Source organism: Acaromyces ingoldii, assembly GCF_003144295.1.
Source record: "Acaromyces ingoldii strain MCA 4198 unplaced genomic scaffold FA10scaffold_1, whole genome shotgun sequence".
NCBI lineage: Eukaryota > Fungi > Basidiomycota > Exobasidiomycetes > Exobasidiales > Cryptobasidiaceae > Acaromyces > Acaromyces ingoldii.
Genome location: NW_020290247.1, coordinates 728706 through 752290, shown reverse-complemented (window position 1 = coordinate 752290; position 23585 = coordinate 728706). Strand labels below are relative to the sequence as shown.

General features: G+C 56.2%; 11 protein-coding genes across 11 annotated transcripts; 5 read left to right on the top strand and 6 right to left on the bottom strand.

Moving 5' to 3' along the window:
* Nucleotides 1-1331: 1331 nt before the first annotated feature.
* Nucleotides 1332-2397, top strand: FA10DRAFT_263636 (hypothetical protein; the record flags this gene model as incomplete). Its single annotated transcript, XM_025520299.1, has 2 exons — nucleotides 1332-2059; nucleotides 2158-2397. A coding segment is annotated over exon 1 (508 nt), but the record flags the coding sequence as incomplete, so codon positions are not given.
* Nucleotides 2398-3340: 943 nt separating this feature from the next.
* FA10DRAFT_215968 (mitochondrial glyco protein) lies at nucleotides 3341-4227 on the top strand (the record flags this gene model as incomplete). Its single annotated transcript, XM_025518497.1, has 4 exons — nucleotides 3341-3718; nucleotides 3777-3926; nucleotides 3994-4111; nucleotides 4187-4227. Coding segments are annotated over 4 exons (687 nt in total), but the record flags the coding sequence as incomplete, so codon positions are not given.
* Nucleotides 4228-4524: 297 nt separating this feature from the next.
* Nucleotides 4525-5584, bottom strand: FA10DRAFT_290025 (family A G protein-coupled receptor-like protein). The gene has a single exon (XM_025524331.1). It carries the CDS (start codon nucleotides 5556-5558, stop codon nucleotides 4548-4550), a length of 1011 nt encoding a protein of 336 aa, XP_025380095.1. The 5' UTR covers nucleotides 5559-5584; the 3' UTR covers nucleotides 4525-4547.
* An 848-nt stretch (nucleotides 5585-6432) lies between these two features.
* FA10DRAFT_236149 (carotenoid oxygenase) lies at nucleotides 6433-8655 on the top strand. The gene is made up of 3 exons (XM_025519063.1): nucleotides 6433-6690; nucleotides 6748-8247; nucleotides 8311-8655. Exons 1-3 carry the CDS (start codon nucleotides 6507-6509, stop codon nucleotides 8544-8546), a joined length of 1920 nt encoding a protein of 639 aa, XP_025380094.1. The 5' UTR covers nucleotides 6433-6506; the 3' UTR covers nucleotides 8547-8655.
* Nucleotides 8656-8755: 100 nt separating this feature from the next.
* On the top strand, nucleotides 8756-9681 carry FA10DRAFT_282576 (hypothetical protein; the record flags this gene model as incomplete). Its single annotated transcript, XM_025523781.1, has 5 exons — nucleotides 8756-8763; nucleotides 8810-8907; nucleotides 9004-9174; nucleotides 9252-9575; nucleotides 9644-9681. The coding sequence occupies 5 exons, from the start codon at nucleotides 8756-8758 to the stop codon at nucleotides 9679-9681; spliced, it is 639 nt and encodes a 212-aa protein (XP_025380093.1).
* Nucleotides 9252-11363, bottom strand: FA10DRAFT_236144 (acetylornithine and succinylornithine aminotransferase). The gene is made up of 4 exons (XM_025519062.1): nucleotides 11273-11363; nucleotides 10736-11201; nucleotides 9644-10648; nucleotides 9252-9575 (listed from the first exon to the last, which is right to left on the bottom strand). The coding sequence occupies exons 1-3, from the start codon at nucleotides 11345-11347 to the stop codon at nucleotides 9735-9737; spliced, it is 1455 nt and encodes a 484-aa protein (XP_025380092.1). The 5' UTR covers nucleotides 11348-11363; the 3' UTR covers nucleotides 9252-9575; nucleotides 9644-9734.
* Nucleotides 11364-11509: 146 nt separating this feature from the next.
* Nucleotides 11510-14033, bottom strand: FA10DRAFT_9150 (hypothetical protein). Its single transcript, XM_025525778.1, has one exon. It carries the CDS (start codon nucleotides 13791-13793, stop codon nucleotides 11709-11711), a length of 2085 nt encoding a protein of 694 aa, XP_025380091.1. The 5' UTR covers nucleotides 13794-14033; the 3' UTR covers nucleotides 11510-11708.
* Nucleotides 13876-14547, bottom strand: FA10DRAFT_9134 (hypothetical protein). The gene has a single exon (XM_025525775.1). It carries the CDS (start codon nucleotides 14453-14455, stop codon nucleotides 13958-13960), a length of 498 nt encoding a protein of 165 aa, XP_025380090.1. The 5' UTR covers nucleotides 14456-14547; the 3' UTR covers nucleotides 13876-13957.
* An 882-nt stretch (nucleotides 14548-15429) lies between these two features.
* On the bottom strand, nucleotides 15430-17262 carry FA10DRAFT_9138 (hypothetical protein). Its single transcript, XM_025525776.1, has 2 exons — nucleotides 16930-17262; nucleotides 15430-16829 (listed from the first exon to the last, which is right to left on the bottom strand). The coding sequence occupies exons 1-2, from the start codon at nucleotides 17103-17105 to the stop codon at nucleotides 15737-15739; spliced, it is 1269 nt and encodes a 422-aa protein (XP_025380089.1). The 5' UTR covers nucleotides 17106-17262; the 3' UTR covers nucleotides 15430-15736.
* A 1074-nt stretch (nucleotides 17263-18336) lies between these two features.
* Nucleotides 18337-21906, top strand: FA10DRAFT_224486 (hypothetical protein; the record flags this gene model as incomplete). Its single annotated transcript, XM_025518609.1, has 7 exons — nucleotides 18337-18640; nucleotides 18697-18839; nucleotides 18894-21233; nucleotides 21298-21481; nucleotides 21536-21598; nucleotides 21653-21736; nucleotides 21791-21906. The coding sequence occupies 7 exons, from the start codon at nucleotides 18337-18339 to the stop codon at nucleotides 21904-21906; spliced, it is 3234 nt and encodes a 1077-aa protein (XP_025380088.1).
* Nucleotides 21907-21946: 40 nt separating this feature from the next.
* FA10DRAFT_263629 (DNA-binding protein) lies at nucleotides 21947-23489 on the bottom strand. The gene is made up of 5 exons (XM_025520298.1): nucleotides 23380-23489; nucleotides 23298-23324; nucleotides 23189-23239; nucleotides 22892-23126; nucleotides 21947-22825 (listed from the first exon to the last, which is right to left on the bottom strand). The coding sequence occupies exons 1-5, from the start codon at nucleotides 23444-23446 to the stop codon at nucleotides 21985-21987; spliced, it is 1221 nt and encodes a 406-aa protein (XP_025380087.1). The 5' UTR covers nucleotides 23447-23489; the 3' UTR covers nucleotides 21947-21984.
* Nucleotides 23490-23585: the final 96 nt, after the last annotated feature.

Genomic DNA, 23585 nt, shown 5'->3' with positions numbered 1-23585 from the left:
TGAGAAGGGTCTTTCGATCGATGGGACCGTTGAGGAGCGTTGCGACGACATCCACGTGTCGCATAGACCATCCTTTAGCTGTAGCAACAGCTATAACGACGCGCAGGCTTCCTGAGCGAACCACAGGCGAAAAGGTCCTCGTCATAATCGATGCCTTCTCGTTGCTGAAAGCCGCGAGCGACAAGGCTAGTCTTGTACTTGCAGATTCGTCCCTCGCTGTCTCGCTTGATATGGAGGACCCACTCAGCAGTGATTGAGCGTCCTTTGGCGCAATCGTTGCCTTGTATCACTTCCCAGGTTCCGTTCAGGGAGTGATTCTTGAGCTCTGCGCGCATGGCTTCCTGCCACCGCGGCCAATCGCTGCGGTGCCTTGCCTCGTTGACGCTCTGCGGATCGGTGAGGCCGTCGCTGTATGACGTTTCGTTTTCAGAAGCCTGCACAGCAAGGGCGACGTGTTCGCTCAATGTTGGCGGGGGACGCGTGATGCGTCCGCTCCTGTGGAGCGGATCCGCAGCGTCAGTCGGCTCTTCAGCCTCGTCGTCGTTGGGCGAGTCGATTGGGGGATCGTCGAGGCGATGGGTCTCGGCGTCGGACAGCTGTTAGTTGCGCGGATCGTTGCGCTGTTCGTTGCGCGGTTCGTTACGCAATTCGTTGCGCCCTGTCCACAACACCTGAGTTATTCGCCAAGGCTAGATGGAGACGCTGTTTGTGCCGTGGAAGTTGACGTCCTCATCGAAGATGACGTCCCGTGCATAGACGGCCTTGCGATCTGCGGTGAGGAGCCGCCAGCCCTTGACGCCCTCGGTTAAGCCGACGAACATGAGGCGTCTTGCGCGGTCGTCGAGCTCGCTGATCGGCGTGTTGATCTTGGCCCAGGCGACGCATCCGAACCTGCGAAGAGGGGAGACGTCGGGACGAGTTCCGAACCATGCTTCGTAAGGCGTAGTAGGACGCCTGCGCCGCACCGTCCGATTGTGTGTCCACGTCGCGGTGACGGCTGCCTCCGCCCAAAGCTCATCCGGAGCGTTGGCGTCTATGAGGAAGACTCGTGTTGACTCAAGGATCGTTCGATTGAGGCGTTCTGCGACGCCGTTCTGTTGCGGCTTGTCGGGCACCGATCGTTCGTGACGAATGCCTGCAGCAACGAGGAGTTGTTGGAACTCACCGAGGTACTCAGTGCCCCCGTCAGACCGAAGAGTCAGTATTTTGCGTTCGTGTAGCCGTTCAGCCTGTGCCTTGTATCGTCGGAAGGCTGTGGCGGCATCGCTCTTTTTGGAGATGGGCGTGATATCGGTCCAGCCGGTGTAATCGTCGATAAACAACAAGATGAAGCGGTTTCCATCTGGCGTTTTGGCGAAGGGGCCCGCCAGCTTGGTGTGGACAAGTTGAAGCGGCGCTGTCGTGTCTGTAGAGGATGAAGATAACGGGAAAGGGTCTGAGGGCATGCCTCCTGCCTGCAGGCATGCTGCGCATAGCGAAGCTGGTTCTTTGTTCTGAGTCTCGTTCTGGATGTCATTGACGTCATCGGGCTTCAGGCCGATGACATGTTTTTGCGTTCGTCGCACGGTGTCGGTGGCCGCGTGTTCCGTGCGACGATCCCATGTTTGCAGGGCGCAGTGTACCGGTTTCGTGGTGATCAACGTGTGTTCCTGTGGCGAGGCTATATCGGCATCCAGAACGTAGAGTCCGCTAGTGACAGGGCAGTGAAGCGATCGAGCGCCAAATGTGATGGTAATTTCGTACAAGTCCATGCTGATCTTGACGTCACGTCCTTGCTCCTGGCAGCATTGGACAGAGAGGAGGCGGAATTTGAGGCCGGGGACGTAGAGAACATTGACGAGGTGGAAGACGCGTCCGTCGCTGCGCGAGATCATACGAACCGTCCCCTTCCCGTGGATAGGCAGCCACCTTCCGCCGCCAAGATCAACGGGGCCTCTCGCGTCTTGCAGTTCGATGAAATCGCCTTTGAAACTCGACATGTGACGTGTGGCAGCAGTGACAGCAATCCAGCCGTTAACGCCGGCCACAAGGTCATCCTTGAACGCTACATAGGCCTTTGGTATGTCGTCAGACTCATCATTTTTCTGCGCGGGTTGTTTGTGAATGTGGTGCGGAGCTTTGTTGCTGACTTGGAGGCGTTTCCTGCAATCCTTGTAGAGGTGGCCGCGCTTCTTGCAGTAGGTGCATTTGATTACATCTTTGCCTTGCTTATTGTCATGCTGGGAAGAGAGAGCTTTGTCTGCGGTAGGCTTTGGGTGGCGACGCCGACCCTGTTGCTGCAAGCGTTGACGTTCGTCGCACTCGCGGCTGTTCGCGGTAGCTATCATCATGTAAAAAGGCTGCTCGACCACCTTGTCCTGTCCCGCTTTGTCCTTGATGTCGATAGCTTTCATTTCCTTGTTGAATTCAAGCTCCCACACTGGCTTGTAGAATCTGTAATCGGAGCTGAGGCCTTCGATGAGGATATGGAACTGCATAAACGCAGATATTTGACAGCCTAGACGGGCGAGTTGTGCTCTTGTGGTGAAAAATTTCACTAGGAATTTCGACGCTGTGGACGTCTGTCGTAGTTTTAAGAAGTCTCTCTCAATGGCAGAGATCCTTGAAGCCGTCATTGGCCTGCAGAGATGTTCTTTGAGCTTGTCCCAGCGTTCCTTGGACGTCTCGAGTTCGTCGATGATGGGTCGTAAGTTGGCGGAGATCCTTGCGTTGATCATCTTGGAAGCTTCGGCGTCGCAGAGTTCCCACTTGGCAACCTCGTCACTCACTTGGTCTATCTCTGTGGGATCAGGACGTTGCCACTGTCCAGAAATGACCTCCCAGTGCTTGTATCCCTCTGCCTTGATTGACGAGGGAGTTCGCATCGCCCACTCTTCGTACTGCGACGATCGTGACAGTATCATGGTTCGGAGACCGTTTTCGTATCGCCATGGCATCGTTGCTGTGTCTTCAGAGACGTTTCGTTTGTACTGAGCCGTTGTACTAGGTCCTTGCGCTCAACATCTGATGAGATGCTGGCACGGCGTCTCGTTGGCGTCTCTGGAAGTTCACACCTCTTTTAAGAAGATCTCACGCGAAACCGTGAACGGAAAGAAGGCCTTCCCGAGACCACGTGTCGCGCGCCCTTTTTTTTTTTTGCTCATCGCCGTCTTTGCAAAGTGAAGTGCGTTTCCTCCACCGATTCACCACGAAGAAAGCAGCAGCGACCAATTTTTGATAGTACGAGATCATGTCCGCGTTCAGGAATTCGCTGGCGCGCTCCGTTAGGGTGGCTGCCACCTCGAGCAGCCGCATCGCTCCTCGCTCGCTTGTGGCCACGCCGGTGAGGCACCTCGCTCAGCAGGCCCGCCTCCTCTCGACAACCCGCCCCGTTCTGGGTGCCGGTGAGCACGACCAGGAGCTCTCGTCGCGCCTCGCCCAGGAGATTTCGTACGAGCAGGAGACGGCTGCCCAGATTCAGCGCGAGTCTGGCGGATCCGAGCCTGCGTTTCTGGCCGAATTCAGGCAGGCTGGCGTCTGGAAGATTGAGGATGTGGCGGGCAGCGACGAGATTGCGCTGACGAGGGACTTTGGAAACGAGCACATTCGCGTCCTCTTCTCCATCGGCGACATTGACACCGCAGACGTGCAGAGCGACATGGATGATGCCGATGCAGAGGGAAAGGAGGACGAGGACACACCTAGCTTCCCTGTCCGATGTGCCATTACCATTTCAAAGGTGCGAATGCTCCCTTTCGTCTTCTCCTAATTGCTCAGTAGCTGACTCGAACACGCAGCCCAACCAAGGCGCGTTGACCATCGATGCTCAGGCCGTTGACGGCGACTTCAACATTGAGAACATCAGCTTCTATAAGGACCCCAAGCTGGCCACCGAGCTGACGGCCGAAGCTGATTGGGCGCGAAGAGGCCTCTACATTGGTCCTCAGGTATGTTTGAGCCGTTTTCACTCTACAGGTTCCACGAGTGTACCCGTTGTCTGACTCCTTTACACAGTTTGAGACGCTCGATGAGGCCGTCCAAGCACAATTCGAATCATTCTTGGAGGAGAGGGGTATCGCCACGGACCTGGCTCTCTTCATCCCCAACTTTGCCGAATACAAGGAGCAGAGAGGTGAGCATCGATGACATGTCCTAGAGAAGCCCGTCGCACATGTCGCTGACTTATTCCGTTTTCTTCTTCCTACAGAGTACTGCTCCTGGCTCGAGAATGTCAAAGCTTTTGTCGACGCCTAAAACCTAAGTAATCGCAAAATACATTGGCACTTTCCAAGTGGCTGGACGGCGTCTGCTCTATAACCTGTTCCCGCTATGTGTGCTTTCCATTCTGAGCATCCATCCTACTTGAGAGCTCGGAAAGGATCTTTGATCAAGATTGAGAAGAAAGACAAGGCCAGAGTGGATTTGACTGCCATTTCGCAGCGAGAATAGGAGGTATATGATATAGTGGGTGGTGAATACTCGGAGAGGTGACCTAGATCGAGCAAGGGGAAGGGTGGGAACGGGATGGGAGAGGAGAGAGAGAAGAGCAGACTTGACTGTAAAAGAATTTAGTGGCCGTCGAGGGTGGTCTGATCGTTGTGAGTCTCGGGAGCGGCGCGAGCCGTTTCGCCGTTCTTTTCCGTCGTCGTGGGGTGGTGGGCCACGGTGGCTTCCGAGAGACGGTGATTGGCAGCGCCGGTGCCAGCAGCTGCTGCGCCGCCCTTTTCAAGGGAGCTGGAATGGGCGAACTCGGAATACTTCCCAGACGAGAGCTGGAGAGCAGAGTAATCAATGCCGCGGAGCGAAACGAGGTGGATGATGGCAAAGACGGGCTTGGCGAGGAGATCAAGAACACCGTAAAAGACCATCTCGCCCGTGGGGCTGATCGTGTTGGAGCCATCCGCGAGGCCCCAGCAAATGGGGTAGAGGAACCAAAGGAAACTGAGGATGCTGGCTCCAATGAGGTATGTGCGGGAAAGCTCGGATCCCAGCTGCTTAGAAGAGGCTCGGGCGGGTCCGTAGAGCATGTAGAAGACGTAGAACATGGCGAAGCAGCCGATGGTGAAGAGACCCCACTTGTACGTCGAGGAAACGAGACTGCCAATGAGACCAGTGATGATCATGACGAGGTCGGCAAAGATGGTGATGACAATGTCGCTCAGGGGCAGTCCCGTGACCAGAAGCAGCTCTAGGAGAAGGAGGGGCGTGGTGATGGTCCAGTCAATGTAGCGGGCGTACCAAATGGAACGGGTGGGTGTGCCGCCGGTAGCGCTGCGCAGATCGCCGGCTCTGAACTCGACTGGGATTGGCGTCCCACCGAGGTCCGAAGCCATGCAGAAGTAGGCGATCGAGGCCGTGGCAGTGATCATGACGGTGAGATTGTGGAAGGTGCGGTTGCCACGGGGGACGGTGAATCCGGCCCAGAATGCCACTCCCAAGGTCGTGGCGGCCATGACGCAAAAGATCATCCAGAGAAAGTCGGATGCCGCTGTCGTGATGTCGATGTCGGCAACAGTGGGGTTAACGCTGAGGGCTTCGTTCCCCGCCCGTGAAGCGAGATTTACCATGGTCGAAGACATAATCCGGTGGTGAGGGGTGATTGTTGATACGGGGGGAGGAGGAAAGTAGAGAAGGATACAAGTGAAATGGCTCTGCCATTCAAAGACAGACAGTATTTAAGGCCCAGCTCGTGGCCATCTATCGACCGACCCAAAGCGGGCCTTTTCAGTCGTTGTTTCGAGGCATTTCATCATCATCGATCCTGACGGTGAGGGGCCGTCTAATTGAAACCTATTCTCCTTCAAAGTGAACAGTTTTCAGGGATAGAATACGGGAATGGCCTGGTAAATCAAGTGCACTGCGTCATACGTTACCTGGCCTTTTTCGCCAGCTGAGACGAGCACTTACGGTGGCCCAGAGAGATACGGACACAGAAAAGATACGCCGTGGGTGCGCTTAGGCGCTAGAAGGGAGGACTTTCATCTTCACAAGGGTGCCGCTGCCGATCGATGCGGCTAACCAACCTTTTTCCATTGCACGGCTCGACCCTGGAAGCAGTTGTAGGTAGGTAGCGGTGGCTTTTGTGTATAGAGGCATGCGGACAGGGTGCATGACGGCAGCCCGACAATCCCTTCTTACTAAGCTGGAAGCCCGCTGGTGCATTTAATTTCAAGCTCAGGGCCGGGCTATAACATCATCAACCACTATAGGTGGTAAGCTCGATGGCAGTCACCAAAGATTGTGGACCTCCAGTCCAGGGTCCAGTCCTGTATCGTCGGTGCCAATCTACAATCCTTGTCCTGATGTAAGCAGTTTTTGTGGGCCCCATCGATGCGCGTCATCCTTTTTTGATCTTTTTCCATGTCAAAGGGATCTTTTCTGATTTCGGATGTGGAGGTTTGCAATTTTGCCCGATGGGCAACGCACCGAGTGCTGAACCCTGCACAGGCTAGCTTCTAAGCCTTCGCCTGTGCTCGAGCTGGATTGGAGCTGCCCTAACGTCTTTGTCTTGCTCGTCGTCGGCGACCATGAGGCATCCCTATACGTCTGGCAATTACACGCCCGTCAAGCGGGAGCTGCCGCTGACTGAGGGCGTCGTAGTGCAAGGAAGCGTTCCGACATGCTTCCACGGCGGCCAGTACGTTCGTAATGGCGGCAATCCTCTGGCAGACGGCGACGAGAAACGGGATGCGCATTGGTTTGACGGTGACGGTGAGTCTTGGGCGCAATTATCTTGTCTTGAGCTGCATCGCTGACTTTGCGGCAAAGGCATGCTGACCGGTGTCTTGTTCTCCGAACCGACTCCTGGAGAAAAGGAAGCAAGATCAAGAGACGCACGGCCAATGTTCATCAACAAGTACATTCTCACAGACGTCCTCTTGTCGACCAGCACCAAGTACCGTCAACCAATTTTGCCATCGATCACCTCGTTCGCGCTTCCTTTCCAATGGTCAGCTCTACCTTATCTTTTGGCCATGCTTCTCCGCTCGATCGTCCTCGTCTTCCTCAGTTGGCTACCCTTCCAGCGTCGACCTCGTGTGGGACGCATCAGTGTGGCCAACACTTCTGTCTACTGGCATGATGGAAGGGCTTTCGCTGGATGCGAGAGCGGACCACCTATCCAAATATTGCTTCCCGGTCTCGAGACGGCCGACTGGTGGCATGGCGGCTGGGCAAAAGGACAGGGCCCGTTCAAGATGCTCAACGAGTTCACCACGGCCCACCCTCGAGTGGACCCGGTGACAAATGAGCTGTTGCTCTACCACATGTCCTTTGCTGCACCCTTTTTGCGAGTGAGCGTCATCCCGCCTCGTTCTTCTCGAAAACCTGCTCTGCTGGGCGCGCCTGTACGTGGCGTGGCCCGACCGAAGCTGGCCCACGACTTTGGCGCGACAGCAACAAAGACTATTCTCATCGACCTCCCACTCGTCCTCGATCCTCGTAATCTGGTCGCAGGACAGTCAATGCTCAGCTACCATCGTGACATGCCGACAAGGTTCGGCGTCATGCCTCGATGGGCTCCCCAGGAGATCCAATGGTACGAGAGCGAGTCCTGCTCCATCTTCCACGCCGCCAATGCATGGGACGATGACGAAGACGCAGCTTGCCTCTTGGCATGCCGACTCAACAGCGCCACGCTGGTCTATAGCGCAGGTAACATTGCTACGCCAGACAACTGCAAGCCGCCCTTAGGTCAAGAGGAGCGTTGCCATCTGTACTTTTGGCGTTTTGCACCTCGGAGTAACACCATTTCGCACGAGTTTGCGCTCTGCAACATCCCCTTGGAATTCCCAACAATCAACGAGCGTTTCTCGCAGCGAAAGAACCGATTCGTATACGGAGCCAGTATGACCTGTGGCTCCTTTGACGCCGGCCTCGGGAGCCGCAATGCCAAGATCGACTGCCTGGCAAAGGTAGACGTTGAGGCCCTCGTGTGCAGAGGCAGGTCTCGCCAGGACGCTGGTTTGCTCTCCAAGGGCGAATGCGTGGACGACCGAACGGTTTCTGAGATTCTTCAATCGGGCGAGAAAGAGGACGCCATCAAGATCTTCGCCCTGCCCCCACTCTGCTATGGTCAAGAGGCTACCTTCGTCCCTCGAGTGGAAGGCGGGGACGAAGACGATGGCTATCTCGTATTTTTCGTCTTTGACGAGTCCAAGGGCCTCAACGCAGACGGCGATTGCACACCCGACGCCAAAAGCGAGCTGTACATCATCGATGCAAAAGACATGAAGACGGTCGTCTGTCGCATCGAGCTGCCTCAGAGGGGTCAGTTTGCTACGCTGCCTGCCATTGAATCTGAGACAATCTGCTGACATCTGCGACTTGCAGTTCCATACGGCCTCCACGGCCATTTCTTCTCAAGGGAAGACATAGCCTCGCAGATCCCGATCGACGCGAGCAAAGTCCGCTCTTGGGCCCTAGCTCGCAAGGGCCTCGGACCTGGACCGGGCTTGGGAAATGGGGGCAAACCCGCACTGGCCAAAGCTCCGTCAAACTTCCTTGTCGGTGCCCTCGAAGCCTGGTCAGATGCATTGAGAGGGACGATCGAGGGCATACTGGCCTGACTTCACTTGTTCTTTTTCATATCAAGGTCTTCATCAACCTCAGTCTTTGCAAGTCTTTTTGTAACATAGTCATACCCCCTCTATCAAGCATTGCTCTGAATATCCACGGAAATGCCGCTATGTCGGGCAAGCTCTAATTTTGTCACATTCGCGTGTGGTCCTGTCTCCACTTTTCTTCTCGTCGACATCCTCACTACGGGGATGCAACGATGGCGCCGTGAGTACCCTATCGACCTCACTTTTGACTCATGTCGCTTATACAGCGGCGAATTTGACAGTCCTCCGGTCAAGCTGAGTGTTGGGTCGCGCTGCTTTATCGCGGCCGACACGGACCTCCGCGGCGACATCGTCATTGGCAGCGGTGAGCACTCTCTCCCCTCTTTCTCTCTCTCTCTCCATCTTGCTGTCAGGTTTTCCCAGAGCTGATTCGCGGCGAGGGATGGTGTGACTTGATCAGGCTCTGTCATTCACCCCAAGGCGATTGTGCATGCGCTCAACGGCACAACGATCGAGATCGGGCGCGACTGCATCGTCGAAGAAGGCGCTCAGCTCGTCTGTCGAATTGGTGCATCTGGCGCGCCGACGAGGATGGTCGTGGGTGACTCGAACTTGTTTGAGGTCGGGTGCAGTGAGTACCGTGTCTCGTTTCTAGTGTCAAGGCGGGATAAAAGAATAGTGTGCTGACGGAGAAGTCGACCCGAAAAGGAGTCGAGGCGAGGCAGGTGGGATCGAGGAACACCTTTGAGCCAAAGTGCCGGGTGACGGACCTCGTTGCGATTGGGGACTTCTGCCTAGTGGGTGCAGGGTCCGTCGTCGTTCCGCCTCCAACATGGACACCGCCAGAGCCAGAACAAAGGCAGGGCCAGGATGAGGAAGGGAAGAAGGAGCAGGAGGCGGAGCCAGGGATATTCAGATTGCCTGATCGGACCGTCGTCTACGGCGAAGAGTCGAGATGGAGAACGTGGAGCGGCGAGGGCGTGCGGCAGGCTGATGCACTCCACGCAAAGCATCTCGACTACCTCCGACTTAGTGAGTTGCGTCTATACAATTGCTTCATTCACGACCATTACTGAATGCGAATCGCCACCCTTTCGAAGACCTGCCTAAATTTCACAAGCTCCGGCTCATTCAATAGACTTTCTCTAGTCAATGACATCGACATTGCAGCAAACGGGAAGCTTTGCAGCTCTATGTCTCCCCTCTAAGGACCAGGAAACAGCTCTCGAGAACGTCGATTGCCTCGTCGACCTGCTCCTTGGTCACGATAAGGCTCGGCGCGATCCTCACCGTGTCGCTTCCTGCGCTCAAGACAATCAGACCCCTCTCTCTGGCCAGCTTTACCATTTTCCCTGCATGACTCGGCTCCTTCATGCTCACGCCCACGAGCAAGCCCCGTCCTCTGGGGCTCGGCTTGTGCTCGTCGTGTGCAATGAGGTCGGAGAAGTGATGGCGCAGAGCAGTGAGACGTTCGAGGAGGTGTTCAGACGACGATTCGATGTTGGATACGAGCTCGGGAGAGGACAGACGACCGAGGACGTGATGTGCGATCCTCGAGGTCAGAGGCCCGCCCCCAAATGTTGTCCCGTGGTCACCGACTGCGATGGCATCTGCCACCTTCTTCTTCATGAGAACCGCTCCGATGGGAAACCCGTTGGCCAGCGGCTTGGCCATCGTGACGAGATCCGGGTGCGCCTCGACGGGCAGTTCCGAGTGGCACCACAGCGTGCCAGACCGGAACAGGCCGCACTGAATCTCATCGTACATGAGGAGGGCACCAACCTCATCACACCGCTTTCGAAGAGCCAAAAGGAACTCATGCGTGGCCGGGAAGATGCCGCCCTCGCCCTGGATGGGCTCCACGATGACGCCTGCCGTCTTGTCGTCGATGAGAGTGTCGAGCTGGGAGACATCGTTGTAGACGCCCGTCCGCACATTTGGAATGAGGGGCGCAAAGGGCGCCTGGTACTTGGGCGCAGGTGTCATGGACAGAGCGCCCATTGTCCTTCCGTGAAAGGCGTTTTGAAAAGAGACGAGGCCAGACTTTTCCCCGGGCTGGGCGTTGGACGTCACCATTGCGTATTTTCGGGCAAACTTGAGCGCCGCTGTATTATTCATCGTCCTTGTCCATCAACTTCTCTTGCTCACGCATTTACCTAATGCACGCGCTCGTTACCACTGCTGCTGCTCACCTTCGTTTGCTTCTGTCCCACTATTGGCCAAAAAGACCTTGAGCTGGTGAGCCTTGTTGTCGGGGTCGCCCTTGGGCATACCCAAGCCGCCGTGCTGCCGGGTGAGCTGGACCATGCGGTCGGCGAGCTCGCCGCTCCACTCGTTGTGGTACAGGTTGCTGCTGTGGACGAGCAGACCGGCCTGCTCGCCTGCGATCTTGGCAATCTCGCCGTCTGCGTGCCCCAGCGAGTTGACGGCGATGCCGCTCGAGAAGTCGAGGTAGCGCCGTTCCGACGAGCCAGAGGGCTCCGTCGAGGCATCGACCTTGGCATAGAGGTCCAGTCCCTTGCCGCGCGTGAGGAGCACCGTCGGGCGCGAGTACGTCGCCAGTGTCGATTCGTCAAATCTGGAGAGCGTCTGGGAGACTTGAGACGCCGAGGATGCGGAGCCGTCTGGGTGAGTCACGGCGAGGTAGGCATCGCAGGGCTGCAGTGAGAGGCAAAGAGAAGGGCATGTGAGCTAGCGAGAAGGGAAGAAAAAGGAATGGAAATGCGCACTCCAGCTTTACTGGCGAAAGCCCTGCGCAGGGGCAAGCCCCTCGCGAGCGCCGAGCACCGACGAGCGACAAGCATGTCTACTTTCTGTGAAGCTGGTGACGAGAAAGGAAGAAGAAGAAATCGTTCGCGAAGATTTGATAGCGCGAGGGATAAGGCTTGGGTGGAGGGTTTCTTCCCTTGAAAAATGAGTCAAAAACAGTCAAAAATCTCTCGAGAGCGAGACCAGAGCGCGCGAGCGAAGAGAAGAAATCCGTCTCTCTTTGGGAGGCCAGCCTTGTCACGATGGATTGAGAGAAAGGGAGGAGAGAGAGTAAGAAGTACAAGTTTGATGAATGGACGGGTCTTTACTGCTAGGAAAGCTCTGTAATGAATGCTGCTTGGCTGGGAGGAAAGGAAAAGAAGAAATGACCAACAGAAGAGGAGTAGAGAATCGCCCTCACGTCTCGCTGTCTCGCAGCTTCTCGACGACGGCGCTGAGGGCCACTGCACCGCTGCGGGCTGGATCGCCAACGTAGACGACGCTGTCAAAGGCAATACCGAGCTTGGCAAGCTCCTCGACGAGCAATTGGCGGTATCGCTCGACACCCACGAGGCTGCCACCCATGCACAGCACGCTCTCGTGGGCCTTGAGATGGGCCCGCGTGCTCGGCGGTGGCTTGAGCAGCTCGGCAACGCTCTTTGCGAGATGGTGGGCCTGCTCGCGGAGGATGTCGAGCGACATGGCATCGTCGTGGCTAAAGGCGAGATGAAAGACGAGTGGGGCGAGCGAGGCCAGCCGGTGTTTACGCTCCCCCGTCTGTCGCTCGCCGCGAGAGGATCGATCGTCACGCACACTCGACTCAGAATGCGACCGAGCCGAGTTGGGCGGTCGTGCGGAGCTCGCGGGGCCAGCGGCCAAGTGCGAGCTATGATGGACGGACGACGAGGCCGTTGAGTCCGTGGGGCTAGAGCTGAGCGAGGGGATGGGCGAAGCGCCCCGAAATTGGACTTCGACGTCGAGTGTCGGTGCGACGGGGGGCAGCAGGTTGGCTGAGGCCTCACTGGCCGAGAGCGACGATGTGGCGGCGGCACTAGTCTCTGCATCGCCACCGTTCTTAGCCGTGGCGGGCGAGGTTCTGAGACTGCCGCTGCTGCTCGGTGCGGCCGAGATATCATCGGAATAGACGGCGCCAAGGAGCTCGTCGGTCGAGACGATTGACCAGTGCTGCAGGATGCGATCTCTCAGCACGCGGCCGTACGGCGGTGCCTCCTTGCTGACCGAGTCGCCCCTCGCAGCTGTTCTCGAGGAGGCCACCCTGCAACGGGGCCCCGGCTTCTTGCGCATCTTGATGGTGCCCGACCTCGTGGCAAAGGACACCAATTCGCCCTCATCTGGACTTTCCTCTGATGTCGATGTCGACGTCGAACAGCTTCCCTCGTGCTCTTCGCATCCCTCACCGTCACGGCCGTGTTCGCGGTCATTGCTGTCTTCTTCATCGCTGTGGGCAAGCAGCCTCTGCCGATCGGCCATGTCGAGCACCTTGCGAACGGCGCTTTTGCCCACCTGGTACCCGCTCCCTTCGTCGCCCAGGAGCCATCCAAAGCCACCGACGCGGCCGAGGACCTTGAGCAGGCCGTCGCTCCTCTGCTTGAAGCTCATGACGATGCTGCCTGTGCCGGCAATGACGACGACGCCGCTCCGGATCTCTGGTCTGCTCGGATCGGTGACGGGCGAGGCGAGAAGCGACGTGTCGTTTGCCACAATGAGCCGGGGGCTGGGGTAGGGAAGCGAGAGGAGGCTGGCCAGGTGCGGGCTCAGCGTCGTCACATCTACAGGACTGTCCACACCGGCGATGCCGAACCAGGCAGCCTCGAACCAGGGCCGACGTGCATCTTCGGGCAGACCAGGAAAGCGAATGGCATCAAGCGCAGCCACGATCGACGCCCTCGACGACGAAGAGAAGCTGGGAGACGACGACGACGAACCCCCGTTTTCGTCATAGACACGGATGGGAGGTGGATCGGCGGTTTGGATCGAATGCCAAGCATCAAGGGGCAACTCGAGGAGATGCCTGGCCACCCGCCGCAGCGCATCCGAGACGGCCTCCTGGACAGAGTTGAGAAAGGCGAGCAGGCCGACATCGGTGTAGTTTGCCGGACCACCGTGGCCTCGACCCAGAAGGATGCCCGCCTCGTCGCACACTGCTGCTGCCGTCTTGGTGCCGCCACAGTCAACGGCGAGATAGAGCCGGGGCGGCCAGTGTCGCTTTCGTGTCCCATCGTCGATGTATGCGCACGTCCCTGCACCTGTCCCTGCCCCTGCCCCTGCCCCTGGCCCCGGTTCCAAGCTCGGCCCAGTCCTCGACCCCGAAATTGCTCTTGCGGCAGCGCTTGCAGTCATCGTTGGGGACAGACTACCGGCACTGCCAGCATTGCTACTAGTACCGCCGCTGCTGTTCTTGTTGTTGTTGTTGCTGCTGCTGCTGCTGCTGCTGCTGCTGCTGCTGCCGTTGATGGGAATCGGCGATGGCATGGCTATCATCGGTCTCGAGCGGATCCTTGACCGGCCTAAATGCGTGCTCCCGCCTGATTCCGCCAGATCGACGGTGCGATCACAAGTGGACAAGAGCAAGGGAGGGCCGGGATATACCACGGCGATGCAGCAGCGGCGTGCGTCGTAGTGGTGACGGCGGGCGTTTTATGTGATCACTCCCCCTGAAACACCTTCTTCCACCGCAGCGGTACCAGGCCAGTAAAGACTAAAATAGGAAAAAAAACAGTGAGGGAAATTGGGCAAAAAAAGAAAAGAGGGTCGCACCTCCGTTGACGACGGAGGGAGCGCGGCGGCGACGGCGGCGGCGGACTGGCGGGCAGGCGGGCGGGCGAACAGGCGGGCGGGCAGCAGGAGCGGCGAGGACGGCGTTTCCGGTGACTTTGCGGTTGCGTGATGATGATGATGATGATGAACAACAGGAGGCAAGCGCAGTAGAGGGGCACGGATCTTACTCGAGGATCTCTAGCCCTCCCGTGTAGTCCACTGCTCGTCCTTCTCTCGTCTTCAGCCCCCGTGCTGTCGCCGTCCGGAGTATCTGTGAGATGGTGAAGGCCAAGTTGAAAATCCGCGCCAAACAAGCAGCCTGGACCGAGCGAGCGTGGGCCCTTGGCAGAAAAGTCAGAAAAAAAAAAATAGAAAAGAAAGGGCATCCTTTCATTCCCTCATCGTCCCCTCCCCCAGTCTTTTTCCCTTTCCCACGTTTCGCCTCACTCGACAGTCATTCGAAGTGTGACTCCGCTCAGCAAGATACACTTTTCGCGAGTTGCTACGCAACTACTGCTACACTACCTACTGCTTCACTACCTACTGCTACTACTGCGACTACTGCTACTCATGACTTGCACGGCTCTTTCTCCCTTTGCCGGCTTCTGCCGGACGATCGAATGGTCTACTGACTTTGAAGTAGGCCGAAGGCCAGCCGGCCAAGGACAATTTGGTACAGGGAACGAGAGAGACGGCCTACTACTTCTGATCAGAAGGGAAAGATTACACGAATAGAGCATTGGCCCCTTCCTCGCCTTACTCTTCTAGCTCGAATCACGCGGCTTCACCCGCGGTCGGAAAAAACGCCGCAACCAAGTGGTGGGGGGGCGATGTTTTATCCATCCCAGCCAGGGCTGTCTATCTCCTCCGCCAGCCCCTGCAGCCCTTCTTCTACTTTTCTGTTCCTGTCTTTTTCTATTCTTTTGTTCTGTCACGTCTTTCGCCTTTGGGGTGATAGAAACTAGCGAGAAAAAGATGCGAGCTGCACACACCGGAAGACACCAACGACTACTACTGTTTTAAGAAGGGCGCTTTTTTATCAGAGTAAGGGACTTGTTATCGAAGCGAAGAAGGCATTGATTTCGAAGGCAGAATGAGGTTGGTTTTAAAATTCTTTCGGTTTGGCTCTTCAAAAAGTGGTAGGAAAAATTAGCACCGCGAAGGAGGGAGAGGAGAAAAGAGTGTGGGGGGTGTACGGGCGACGTTCAAAAAGCGTCCTCCCTGTCGACGTACGAAGGCATACTCTCGAGTGCCAACTGAGCCTGCAAGGCACCTTCGACGAGCGCCTTTGAGCATGTGCCACAGTCGATCTGTCGCTGGCGGGTCAGTTATGTCAATCTGATACACATCTTATTTCCTTACTACAACCCACTTGGCCAATCTCAGTAACGAGCTTTCGAATGATGTCGGCAGGCTCCGGAGGCTTCTTGGAGCCGTCTCGGCCCATCTGACGAGGCCAAGCCAGCTTGTTCTTGAGCTTGTTCCATGGCGCAATAACGCATACGCCGCCTGTCTGGTAGCACTGGTCGGCCAGCTCCTTTGGGTCCATCGCAATCGCATTGAGGCAGTCGCTGTAGTGGCTCTGACGGCGAGCGTGGAACGCGGCCAGCTTCTGGAATGCACTGAAGCCCATCATGTTGAACACAAGCTCAGGCAGGTGGTGGATATCATAGCGAACCGATCGCTCGGCAGCAGCCTCCTCCAGGGCGGGGAGCCCTGCGTTCACAGTCACGGTAAGCCCTCGTTGCAATGACGGGCAACTTACGGGACGACTCACTGTATTGGACGCTAAAAGCGTACGTCATAAAGGGCGACAGAGCGCCCAATTGCTCCTGCTCGGTAAAGTAGGCGGCAGCAACCTCCTTGGCGCGGGCAACGTCGTACTTCTGCGCGCATCGAGCGAGGCGCAGGACAACTTGCCACTCGTTCATGCCAAGCGATGGTGCGGGACGGTTGTACATGAGTCCGAAAAGAAGCTTGAGAGTGGCCGCATCTTCTTCAAGTTGCAACTCCATCTGGCTGTCTTCAAGATCATCGACCATTTCACTCAGCGCAGGCGAGTGGACGTGAAGGTTGATCGAATGAATCTTGAAACGAGTCGCAGGCTGACGGTTGGGGCCCGAGCCCATCTCGGAGCTCAGAAAGACAACGTCAGCGTCGTCGCGGTTGAAGTCACCCGCCTGAGCGATTGGGTCCTGGCCTACGAAAGAGGCGGCGTCAGTCTGCTCAAATTGCGAAGCGTTGGCCATGCCGGCGCCCCGGCGAGAATCAGCTCGGCCCTTGCTTGGAGGATCTTCGTAGTCGTAGCTCTCTTGGACGCCAGACAGAGTAGCAGTGGGCATTCCATGCCTGTCACGCTCGTCGCTACGTACGAACGTGTCCTCTGTCGAGCCAAGGACATCGCTGGCGTCTTCGTACCTTGAGGTCGCCGACTCACGGTGTTGAGCTCTGTCGGCGTTGTTGTTGTTAGCATTGTTGCCGCGGCCTTGCTGGACTGTACCATTTTGTTGATTGTTCTGGCCGTGAATACCGTCGCTGCCTGCTCGGTTGCGATTCTCGATCATCTCGCTGGCGATACTTCCGAGAGTGGCACTGGACTGATTCTCATCAAGGCCCGCTGTACTTTTCACGTTCACACCAAGTGGGGATCGAGGGGCGTTGCCGACGCTGCCTTTGCCACTCCTTTGATAGTGCGAGGCTCCCGAAATCGAAGTGGCGCCACCAAGGGTCGAGGGTGCGCCGCCTTGGCCAGAGAAAACACTTTCATTGAACGAGACAGCATCGTCAGAAAAGCCGCTACGAGCACACGTCAGCGGCCGCAATCCGACCCTTTGAGAGAGATGGTTTCAAGTGTACTAACCTTGTGGAGTCGTCGTGCGCTGTTGACGGTTCACTAGGCGTCATATGGCTTTGAGGGCGGCTGTAGTTGTCATTGTTGTTGCCGTTGCCTCCGCTCCGTCCACTATTGCTCCGGCTGAAAGTATTGCTGCTGGCGTTGCCTCCTCCGTTGCGGCCACTGCCCACCATTGAAGACATTGTCGTCGCACCAAAATGGTACACACGTTTTTTAGATGATGAGCTCTAGAAACCCTTTGCGAAGGTCTAGAGGAGCGAGAGGTGGGTGAGAGAGAGACGGGGGAGATGTACTTTCACTCAAAGGGGTCAAGACAAGGACAGCGACGCAGACGTCCTTCCTTTTCTAGCAGCTATGTTGTGAATGAGAAAGCACAGGCCCCTTCTGCCATTGTCAATTTGATGAGACCTGATACGGATTCAAATTAGAGGCGAACGGACCCCTCATTCAGTCAAAGCTTCCTGCTTTTGGAACTTCGGGATTAATGAAACCGCATGCTCATCACTGGCCTCAAATTGACCTACAGTACCGTCCTTGGGCAACTCGGCAGCAGAAATAGTGGGCGATGGGAGCACAGTGACAGACGCGGTGGCGTGCACAATATTAATGAGACAGCGGCCCAAGCATCCTCTAGAGACTAGCACTATACGGTCCTCTTACCTCTCCATACCGACTTTGCTCACGCATGGAGATCAGTCACGCTTTGCGAACAAGATGTGATCATGCCGCGGCTTTCGTCTGATACAGGGCATTAGCTTGGCAGGGCCTGAGCACCTGTCTCATATGACTTCTCATCAATTCAGCGGTCCATCATAATCAAAACTCAGCCTCAGCACGTTCCGCATGAAATGGAATTGCAGCAACATTCAAGCGCCATAGCGTTTGCCGCACTTCTGTGGTACAGTACATCGCTATGGTGTTACGTAAGAGGATCTCGAACGCGTCCTGTAAATTGGCAGGCGCGTGGTTCATTACAGGATTATCAACTCAGAAAAAAGATGAACGACGACGCGGCGGCGGCGGAGCAACACCTTTTGACTTCTCAGCTTCTTCGGCCCAGAGGCTGACGAAATGACGACGAGCAGCGACGATGGAGGAGAAGATTTCTTCTCTTCTAGTCCCCCGCAGTCATCTGCACCCAACACATTGGCAAAGGCAGTGGCCGACAATGCCACAGAGCAGCAGAAGGCAGAGGAATCGCCCGCTCCACCCCGGGCCCTGTTTCGAGGCGATGATGAAGATGACGACGACGACAACGATGGCGATGGTGAAACAGAGGATAGTGCAATGGCGACGATCGAAGCATTGCCTGACCAAGGAAACCAAGCGAATGGGAAAAGGTCGAACGGGCTCGATACTGATGTGAAGGCAAAGAGATTGCGCCTTGACCGGGCTGAATCGGGCGATACAATGATGCAGAGGAATCTTAGCGAAGACAGTAGTAGCAGTAGCAGCAAAGATATCGGGAAATGGGGCAAGAGACTGCTGGGAACATTCATCGTGCCGGCATGGTCGCTCAGCAAGGGTCCTAACTACATCAAGCAAGGGGACAAGGTCATGATCCAGAGGCAAAAACCCAAGCCCCTCCAGGCTCAGCCGACCAAAATCACGAAAGCAGGCAAGAAGCAGACAACGCTGAGCTTCGGGGCAGCTGCGTCTTCGGTCAAGAAAGTCAAGCAGAAAGAGGACTATATTGTCAGATTCAGCAACATGAGAGGTAAGCAAGTTGGCCTATGAAAATTCAGGACGAATCTTGCTGACTGAGTTTGCCAGGCTTCGAAGTGGGGAGAATACCAAGTGACATTTCAGTGTGGATGTCAAAAGTGATGGACCACGACGTAGCACATTTCGAGGGATTCGTCGTTGACTGTCCCTCCAGCCTTACAGTAGGCTGTGATCTGCTCCTGGAGATCAAGGTGCGTCTCTAAATGCAGCTCAGGTGTCGTCATCTACTTATTTTGTCTTCCCAGGCATACATATTGCGGTCCGCCTTTCCAGAGTCGCTTTCCGAAGGAATCTCTTTTAGGGATGGCCCCGATGCGCTCAATGGCTGGGGCTCAGAGACAGCTGAATCAGCCGACGAGAAACGACTGCGAGAACGCAAGGTCTCGCTAGTTCGGCTGTTTCGAGCATGCACATTGCGTCCCAGTTTATCAAACGACATCCTCAAGTCTCATCGTGGCAGCGAGAATCTCGACAGCGAAGCTATGATGGAGCAGTACGGTGACGTTTTGGCTTCGCAGAAGCCGAGTCCGAAGCCAACATCTCACCCACCCATCTTGGAGGGGCCCATCGAGGTGGATGGAGAGGAACAAGAAGAGAATGATGGGACAGAGATGGATGATGTACAGCTCGAGAATGTCTACAGCAAGGCGCAGCTGCACGACTCTTCGCTGCCAGAGGTGGAACCCGCGGATGGATTCGCATTGACGCTGCGCCCTTACCAGAAGCAGGCACTCGGTTGGATGCTCAAGATGGAGGAGCCGCAGGGCAAGAAGAAGAACAAAGACTCGCGAGAACAGAGTTTGCACCCGCTCTGGGAGGAATATCGGTTTCCCGTCGACGACGAGCGCATGGACCTGCTGGACACGGCGACGGGCACCTTTTACTTCAACCCATACACGGGCGATCTCAGCCTCAAGTTCCAACACTCCAGTCGAGGAGCTCGCGGTGGAATTTTGGCAGATGAAATGGGTCTGGGAAAGACCATCCAAATGGCATCTTTGATCCTCACCAACCAACCAACGGAGGAGCAATTGGAGGAGGAGCGCCAAGGTGCAGATCAGCAAGAACAGGAACAGAAGCAAGATCAGGGCAAAAAGTATCGTCAAATGTCCCTGGCAACCTCATTTGCCGCTGGGAGCAGCACGTCAGACGTTGATCGGCGCAGGGCTATGCTCAAGACGTCTGCCTCGGATGGGAAGGTGACACTGGTTGTAGCGCCCATGTCTTTGATCGGCCAGTGGCGCGACGAAATGGAGCGGGCGATACCCTCGATGACTTCGATGCTCTACTATGCCGAATCGAAAGGCGACCTTGTCGGAAGGCTTGAGGGAGGAAGCGTCGACATTGTCATCACTTCATATGGCACCTTGGTAACGGAGTACAAGCGCTTCCTAGACAGCGGAGGTTCTGGCTCCAAATATCTGGCGAACAATTGCCCCCTGTTTGCGGTCGAGTGGGTCCGAATTATCCTAGACGAAGCGCACAACATCAAGAATCGAGCAACGAGAAACTCGAAGGCGTGCTGCGAGCTCATGTCCAAGCGCCGCTGGTGTCTGACCGGCACGCCCATTGTCAATCGCTTGACAGACTTCTACAGCCTGCTACGCTTTCTCCGGGTTGAACCATGGGGCGACTTCAGCTTCTTCAACTCCTTTATCTCCAAGCCGTTCGCTCAAAAGAATCCGCGGGCCCTCGAAATCGTTCAGGTCGTCCTTGAGTCAGTTCTCATGCGCCGCGAGAAGAAGATGAAGGACAAAGATGGCAAATCCATCGTCGAGCTGCCACCAAAAGTGACTGAGGTCGTGCGTCTCAAATTCAGTCCGCTGGAAAGGCAGATTTACGACAGCGTTTACGACCGGGCCTACATGCAATACCAGACCCTGGCCGCTGCTGGGACGATCTCGAGAAACTTCAGCTTCATTTTCTCGGTCCTTATGCGCCTGAGGCAGGCCGTTTGCCATCCGATGCTCGTTCTCAAGGGCCCTAAGAAGCTTAAGGAGGCTGAGGAAGAGAAGGAAGAGGACGCCTTGGGAGACAAGGAGGAAGAGCTGAAGCGTCTCATCGCCGACTATCAGGCCGGGCTCAATCATTCTGATCCCACCCGATCTCAGGTGGTAGCCGATGGGCAGGAGGCGCTCTCGATCGAGGCACTGCAGGAGTTGATTCAGCAGCAGCAAGGTGACGGCGAAGAGGACATGGAATGTCCGTTTTGCTTTGAGGAGAAGAGCGAGATATGCTATCTGCCCTGCAAGCATATGGGCTGCCGAAGCTGCCTCGTCGACCATTTGCAGCGATGCGAGGAGAAAGACGAAGAGCCGGCTTGCCCAACGTGTCGAAAGGGACCCGTCTCACCTGCTCAATTCGTCAGCGCCGTAAGGACGCGCCGCCGCAAAAATCGCATAGCCGAAGCCGTCGGGGCCGGCTCGGACGACGACCAAGAACTCCCACCGCCCTCTTCGCAAAATTCACAGCCTGAAGTCTTCTTCCGACGCAATGATTTAAGAAGCAGCACGAAGCTGGAGGCTTTGGTGGAGCACCTTAATAATCTCCGCTACGAGGATCCCAATTTCAAGGGCGTCATATTTGTGCGTTGAAAGAAAAGAAGCACCTATTACCCAGAGCTCGTACTAAAGACGTTTTCTCTCGCAGAGTCAGTTCACTTCCTTTTTGGATCTCGTCGAGGTGGTGCTTCGCAAGAACCACCACGCTTTTGTTCGACTCGATGGCACGACTTCCCAAAAGGATCGAGAGACTGTCTTGAAGCAGTTTAGCAGTGCTCCCAAGCGCATGCTCATGCTGATTTCCCTTCGTGCTGGAGGTGTGGGCCTCAACTGTGAGCTTTCCGAACGCTTCATGTCTTGATGTTGGCCACTGACGGACATATCAGTGGTAGCTGCTAACCACGTCTGGTTGCTCGACTGCTGGTGGAATGCGAGCACTGAGGACCAAGGTAAGTACCAGTAAATCGTCGCAAATGCTCTTCATCAGCTGATTGCTGCCAAAGCTATCGACCGCATCCATCGTCTCGGACAGACGAGGGAGGTCCACGTCCATCGCTATCTCATCGACGAGTCGATTGAGGATCGAAGTGAGTAGAAGATGAAGTCGCTTCTGGTGGCCATTGCTGACGCGATTACTACAGTTCTTGCCATCCAGGCCCGCAAAACGGCACTGGTCGGTGCCGCTCTGGCTGGAACTCGCGGGCCAGACGACAAGTCCGAAGCACTACAGAACCTCGAGCTCCTCTTTTCCGATTGAGCTTCTGTGTGGACGAATGCATACAACGTCCGGCGAGGCTGTGTATTTCTATATAGCATACAGTACAATACAACACAATCACATTCTCGTCCCAGCCATGCCTGCGCCCCCGGCGTTTCCTGCATAGCCCGCGAAATCGTTGACGCTTCGGATACTGTCGTTGCTGCTCCCGCTCCTCGACGAGGCCGAGTCCTGCTCATCATCGCTCGTGTCCGTCTCTTCTTTTTGGCCTGCGCCACCGCCGACGCCGCCCATGGCCACTTTACGGCGCTTCTTGATCTTGCTCGACGCCACGGCGCCCGAGGACGTCGGCAGCTGCTGTGGCTCGTCGAGATCCCGCTCGACTGCATGAGGTCGCAGCGAGGCAGAAGTCGACGAGGAACCAGTGGCCGCAAGGGGAGCGCGCTTCGTCTTTTTGCCGAGGGTGTCGCGACTGTTGCTGACTTTATTGCTGTTGCTATTGCTATTGCTGTTGCTGTTGCTACTTTTGGGAGTCGATTGGGAACGCTGCTCCCGCTTGGCCTGTGGATGCTCTTCGACGTAGAGCATCAGGTTGATAACGCCAGTATCGAGGCTCTTGACAGGCAGAATGAGCGAATCATCCTGCGCCTCCTTGGCCTTCGGCTTGGCTCGAAGCGAGTCGGAGTCCGACAGAGGCTCTCGATGCTCTCCCTCCCCAGTTAATGTCGTCATACCCGGCCCATCGTCATCGTGAGGCATCCACGGGCCCTGACTCGGCTCGCTTCCCAGCTTGTCGTCCGTCTCAGGGGCCATGCCAGGCTTCATGTCGAGGACAAGGGACCACGTGACATCCTCGACGTCCTCGACATCATAGAGGGCACCGTCGAGCGAGATGAGTTTCTGCATGAAGGCACGCATGTGCAACTCCATCGTCTCTGCCGTCATGTTCCCCGGGATGCTACTCGCACAGACTCGTAGTCAGCTTCAGACTCAGAAGATTCTGTGGATTAGAAACTTCACACACCTAAGATTGCGATCTCGTGGCTGAACATGGCCTAGGAGGAAATCGACGTCGAAGCGGTAGCGCTCAAGGACCTTTTGGGTCGCGATGGAGCTCAACACGACGTGGACAGAGTTAATGTTTGCCTTTGCAATCTGGACGCGTGCGGAGCCGACCACATCGTCGATGTAAGCCGTCAAGCCTGGATGTCGCGAGGCCCACACGGGAACGCGGTAACGCTGCCTTCTAGTGAAGACGTCTGACAAGTGCTCACAGCTCTTGTCAGCTTCGCTTCCCACACAGGGATCCAGCGAGACTCACTGGGAGGGTACACCTGACGATGACAGAGGATCGTGTGGATCGCTGTCTTGACTGCGCGGGCGATGTCAGCGGCTCAGTCACAGGTCTTTATAACAAGGGAGCCACGCACTGAATCCGCAGACAGCGTCAATTGTCTCTGTGTCATTCTCAGTGAGAACAGAATTCTTGCTTCACGCAATGGTACAACATACCATTGTAGGTCAGCTGCGAGCCGTCCGCATCAGCTTGCCGCGGAGGTGCTTTGGACGTGGACGCCATCGTCGCGGCTGAAACAGGCAAAAATGCAGGCACTAGGTGTTGTTCTTCCAAGTGGAGCTGAGCTAATTGCAGACCCGCCGTTTCAATGTTTAACAAAACACGTGGTGAGACCTCTGTCACTTCTGCAGGCACAGACAAG